The sequence below is a fragment of the Sphaeroforma arctica genome (genome assembly GCF_001186125.1).
Source record: "Sphaeroforma arctica JP610 unplaced genomic scaffold supercont1.990, whole genome shotgun sequence".
Classification (NCBI taxonomy): Eukaryota; class Ichthyosporea; order Ichthyophonida; genus Sphaeroforma; species Sphaeroforma arctica.
The window spans coordinates 1-6042 of record NW_014039568.1 but is presented as its reverse complement, the minus strand read 5'-3'; the positions used below and the strand labels follow the sequence as shown (position 1 = coordinate 6042).

The 6042-nt window shown below is 39.4% G+C and overlaps 1 protein-coding gene across 1 annotated transcript in view; it reads left to right on the top strand.

Annotated features, from left to right (window-relative positions):
- The window catches only part of SARC_09573 (3-hydroxyisobutyrate dehydrogenase), a 5163-nt gene extending 662 nt beyond the window's left edge, over positions 1–4501 (top strand). Inside the window, exons 2-7 of the mRNA XM_014296403.1 lie at positions 253–343; positions 1335–1433; positions 1700–1794; positions 2285–2454; positions 3295–3376; positions 4148–4501. Of these exons, the coding sequence (XP_014151878.1) occupies positions 253–343; positions 1335–1433; positions 1700–1794; positions 2285–2454; positions 3295–3376; positions 4148–4336 (726 nt within the window). The 3' untranslated portion in view covers positions 4337–4501. The remainder of the gene's footprint in view (positions 1–252; positions 344–1334; positions 1434–1699; positions 1795–2284; positions 2455–3294; positions 3377–4147) is intronic.
- Positions 4502–6042: the final 1541 nt, after the last annotated feature.

Genomic DNA, 6042 nt, shown 5'->3' with positions numbered 1-6042 from the left:
TATTTATTTATATATATATGTATATATNTACAATAATATATAGTATGTATATACGTTATATATNTATAGTATTATTATATATGATAATTATATATATTGTTCTATATATATAATAGTATACATATATATATATATATATATATATATATATGCAATTAAAATGGTATTATACTGCCCTTCTCTTAATATATCAGCGATGCTCTGACCTTAAACTTAAAAAGTTTCATTGTAAACCGTGTTGTCAATATTAAGGTGGAAACTGTTATCACGATGGTTCCCAACTCCAGTCATGTGATAGATGTATACGAAGGCGAGGGTGGCATCATAGATAGCGCCAAACCAGGTATGTTGCAATCTGCATCTATTTTGCGAACATATCCACAGATTGATTACTATTATACACAATATATATATATGTGTGTGTGTGTGTGGTTTGTTGATTGTGTCTATCTGCGTATGTGAATGTTGAGAATGTATTGCTATACCTGTGTACACGTATGCATTCCTCTAAACTGTTCACCCGCGACGAGGTGGCGGCTGCACCGATATATACTGCGCCATATGTTAGTCATCTGAGTGTCGGTGCAATTGCTGTCGTATGTTTGTACTGTGTTCTCCTTAGCCCGCCCGCGTTGAAGTCCGCAAATGGGACATTGTAGGCCCCATTTCAGCCTAGATTCCTCTCGCTAACACAAAGAGTATTAGAAGTACTGCAGACGCTTTATAATACGCTTGTGCGCATTCCATTTCGCCTCATAGTATGTTCCAGTCTATCCCGTAAGCCTTGGTCAAAATGGGACAATTTTGTCCAGCTTTAGTTTGCACTCGATATCAGTAGGCGGCAAGTCATATGGTGTGTGCTCTATTTAAAAGTGGTTCTCTGGCGTCATTGCAGTGTTTAGAACCAGCACAATGGTATTCGATTTTAGTCCATTTTCTGACAATTATGCGACATTGGCATTACTACATATAGACGCGATCACCACAGTATTCGATTTTAGTCCATTTTCTGACTCATCCTGCGACATTTATGCGACATTGACATTCCTACATAGACGCCAGCATCAAGATATTGATTTTAGTCCATTTACTGGCTCATCCCGTTACACATATGCGACTTTGTTGTTCTTACAGGGCTACAGTGTATAGACGCCAGCCAGCACCATTGTATTCGATTTTAGTCCATTTTATTGACTCATCCCGTTACACATGTGCGACTTTGTTGTTCTTACAGGGCTACAGTGTATAGACGCCAGCCAGTACCATTGTATTCGATTTTAGTCCATTTTATTGACTCATCCCGTGGCATATATGCGACATTGTTGTTCCTACAGGGTTACAGTGTATAGACGCCAGCACCATCGATCCAGCTGCCAGCCGACAAGTCCATGCCTCTGCAACAAAGAAAGGTCTCACCTTTGTCGACGCTCCAGGTATGTATCACCTATACCTACTCTCTCACAGACACTTTGTGTTTGTTCCTCATGGCATCTGTTTACATGCGTATATAATAGTGTATAAATATGCACATACATCCACTTTAGGTTACATTTCTACTCTCCGCACACTCTTGTGCTTATTCCTCATTGCATCTGTTTCTATACGTATATAATAGTGTAATATACACATACATTCATATATGGTAACATACCTACTCTCTCACACACCCTTGTGTTTGTTCTTCATTGTACCTGAGCAGTGTCTGGTGGTGTGGGAGGTGCAGAGAACGGCACGCTCACGTTTATGGTGGGCGGCGACGATGAGAGCTTCGCCAAAGCAAAGGAGGTCTTGACGGTAAGACACTTCACAATATAGTATATTTAGTCATTTGCAGTACATTCAAGTATAGTATATTTATATATATATATATATATTAGTTTCTGTATGAATCTGGTTGTGTGTGACCATCAAGACAGTACAGCTACAGTATAATATATTAAAGTTAGTCAGCTATAGCGCATTGTAGTATAGATGGTTAGTTGGTTAGTTTTTGTGTTAATCTGGTTCTATTTGCACTTTAAATGGATCAGCTATAATATACTATAGCAGAACTAGATAGCCAGTGTCCGTCTAAATCTGTCTTTGGTTTTGTGTTGACTTTGGGGGGGGGAGGGGGCGGACTTAGTTTAGCCGGACTGCAACTTACCAGAACGCGGGCAAATACACAGTACACTACACCGACATCCCGATGTTTGTTTCTGCGTTTGGGGCAATCTTGCATAGAAAGCCGGGGCCTTTGTGGCGTGTAATACATCTTCACATCCCTTTTTATTTTATTTTTTAGGATATGGGCAAGAATATAGTACACTGTGGAGGTGTAGGTACAGGTGAAGTGGCTAAGATCTGTAACAACATGTGCATGGGCATCAGCATGGCGGGTGTTGCGGAGAGCTTCAATCTGGGCGCCAAACTGGGTATCGACAAGAAGGTCCTGGCCGATATTATCAATTCAAGGTAGGTATATAGGTGTATGTTGGTTTTGTATATTGGTGCATATATGTATATCCTTGAGTGAGTGCGCTATAGTATGTATGTACTATGTATATATGTATATATATATATATATATATCCATGAGAGTGCGCTATAGTATGTATAGGCTATTCATGTATATTTGTATATATAGATATATGTATATGACGTATATCCATGAGTAAGTGCCCTCAAATAGGGCATGTCTCCGAATACTTGTACGAGTTTGTAGTATTAGCAAGACCAATCGAACTGTTAGCTTAGTTTGTCCGTATCACCGTACACTTCCGAACCAGTCACTATATGCCTTGAAACTCAGTTGTAGATTCGGTGAGTGAGCTTCATGGCTTCCAGTTGTTTGTACCCCAGTACTGGCCGTTGCTAGTGTGTCCTTGTAATTACATTATCAAACTGATTTCGCACATGATAATACAGTTTGACTAATTCGGTATTATTCACACCACAGTATTAGCCGTTGCTAGTGTGTCCTTATACTTATATAGTCAAACCGATTTCCCTAATGACAATATAGTTTATCTAATTTCCCACTTAATTATACAGTTTATCTAATTTTCCGCTAAATTATATAGTTTATCTATCATCCCGCTAAATTATATAGTTCAACTAGCTTACCTCATTGTTATGTAATTGAACTAATTTCCTTCAAAATTATATAGTTCAACTAGTTTCCCTCAAAATTATATAGCTTAACTAGTTTCTCTCAAAAATGTTTGGTTTAATTAATTTTCCACTACAATACACAGTTTACCTAATTTCCCACTAGTTTAACAGTTTAACTAATTCGGTATCATTCCCACCACAGTACTGGCCGTTGCTGGTCCAGTGATACATACAACCCAGTCCCCGGTGTTATGGAAGGAGTACCGGCCTCAAGGGATTACGAGGTACGTACGATGCAGACTGCGCCGAACACCACATGTAATAAACATCTCTCTCACTCATATGGGTTCTAATCCAATTCGCGAAGTGAGTGTACGTTGTTCTATGTTGTAGGACTGTGACTGTACCTTATTAGTATGTTTTGGATCAATCCAAGTGCTCCTACAGATATATGTATATATGTATATGAAGAATTAAAGAATTGACGAATTAAAGAATTACTTGTGCGCGTGTTCATTAACCACTGGCACGCGCATGAATGCCGAGCCTGGCACCCCACCCCACTGAGTGATGTGTATCATACCACACTCTTGCATGTCGTGAAAGTGACAGCCTGGGTTTGTTCTGGTGCTACTAGCCTGGCATCTGCATTTGATATTGAGCCGAGCACGATGGTCATGTATCCATTTGGGTTTCAACGCCCTAAAAACCCTGTGTTCGCTTCCTGTACTTGTCGGCAGAGAAGCTTTGGGTTTCGCTCAGGGGGTGACAGCATATAGGGTTGATGGGTTATTGGGTTATAGATCTATTATGTGAAGAGGTCTGAACTGTACAATATATGTATAGTATATATAGCTACACTCGGATTGTTTACTATGTGCAATAGCGAAATTATGTCGTCCATATGTTTTCAAGTTGGGTTAGGTACAGTTCTGGTGGTGAAACTCACATATGTCCACGCAGACGATAACTACATTCAAACCCTGAAACCCTATAACCTTTCTTCTCTATACACAAATCGTCCCATTCTAACACCGAACTGGACTTATCTACAGGGAGGTTTTGGTACCGCGCTGATGCTGAAAGATTTGGGACTGGCCACTCAAGCTGCCACAGCCAACCAGGCCGCCATCCCATTGGGCAATGCCGCACAAGCCGTGTACTCGACTATGACAGCTCATGGCTATGGCAAGAAGGACTTCTCCAGTGTTTACGCACACCTTAAGGGAGACCGAGCCGAGTAGGACTGATGTTTGGCTATGGATTAGTATATTATATATACATATATATATATTTATAGTGATAAACCAATTAAAGATGTAAACTCTATAGATTGTACATATAGGGTAGGGTGTTCGCGAGTTCTGAAGTGTAAACTATATTGATATGGAGAACGTGTGGGATCACGAAGGCTGTAAGTGCAATAGGTGTATATGGTTAGATATATATATATGAGTATGTATATGATTATATACGTATATGCCTAAATATGCATATGATTAGGTATGTATACGTTATGTATATCTGTATAAAAATAAAAATATATATGCATATGATTATATATGTATATATGATTATATACGTATATAAGGTATGATATCATGGTCCTAACTTTAACGCCTACTACATATATCGATAGTCGCGCGCATAGCTCATACATATACTGTTCTACCACAATGAGACTCACATTTATCAACCCGATTTTGTTATACGGATGAGCCCGTACCATCTAATGAATGGCCTTTGCAATATCTGGCATTCCTACTGAGTCTCCTATTGTAACACGGGTGTAGTGTATTCCCAGTTCATACACAAACGTTCCTTTCTTTGTCGAGAATGGCGTGTTGTTGAGGTTATTTATATTTATTCAAATTAAGCATCTCGATGTAGCTATAATCGTGCAGGGGTGCTCAAGCGGAGAGCATACGAGCACTCTGCATGGCCCCTTGCCATCAACAGTGGTTATAATCGTCTTTTGAAGCCGTACCTATCCAGAACAGCGGACTAGTATATTTTTGGAACGTCTTATCCCAATTTCTTTCTGTCCTATTTCTTATTTTTTTAAACTACTACATCTCCTATTAGGCGTACAGAAAGACCTGCATCGCCGCTAACATATCAGTCGCAGACACTGGGTATCCAACCGTGCATACTATATATAGAGATAGGTCATCTGCCTATATATATAACAAACTAGCCTATAAATACAACAAATTCGGCTATAAATATACTCGGCTATAAATATACTAAACTCGTCTATAAATAAAACAAACTTGTCTATATATGGACAGACTACCTATCCATGCGTATATGTACTGGGGTGCACACTACTACGCTTGCACCAACGTATCGTCCACCAGGTCAACAGATGTGATGGTGAAATCGGCGTACGCGTCTTTCTGACTCACATCAATGCGATGTCTGGTGGTCAGATTGAGGATCTCGAAGAAAGCCGCGGCTGTTGGGGCATGGGGGTAGGGGACAGCAGGATGTTGAAGAGAATTTAACATATTGTTACAAGGGTACATGTACATGTGTGTAGAAAGGAATGCATGTGATGTGTAGGTATATATGTGAGTATGTGTGAAATGACATGTACGTGGTTGTGTAGGTATACATGTGCGTACATGTATAGTGGGGCATACAGTAATGCACATGTACACAGTGGCACACAGGTATACGCAGGTATAAAGTGCTATGCATATGTGAATGTATATATGTAGTCAGGATGACATGTTTGTATAAAGTGGTGAGCTGTATATATTTGGACGTTTTGAAATATATATGTGAGTGTGACTGCATACTGTATGTCCTGTACCATATGTCAGATTCATAAATTGTTCCGTTTACTGAACACACTTAATGAACAACAATAAATATATATAATGTCACCAGATTTACGACGCAAGCATCTTAAGAATAGCCTGTGCACATCCGTGTAGGAAAAATA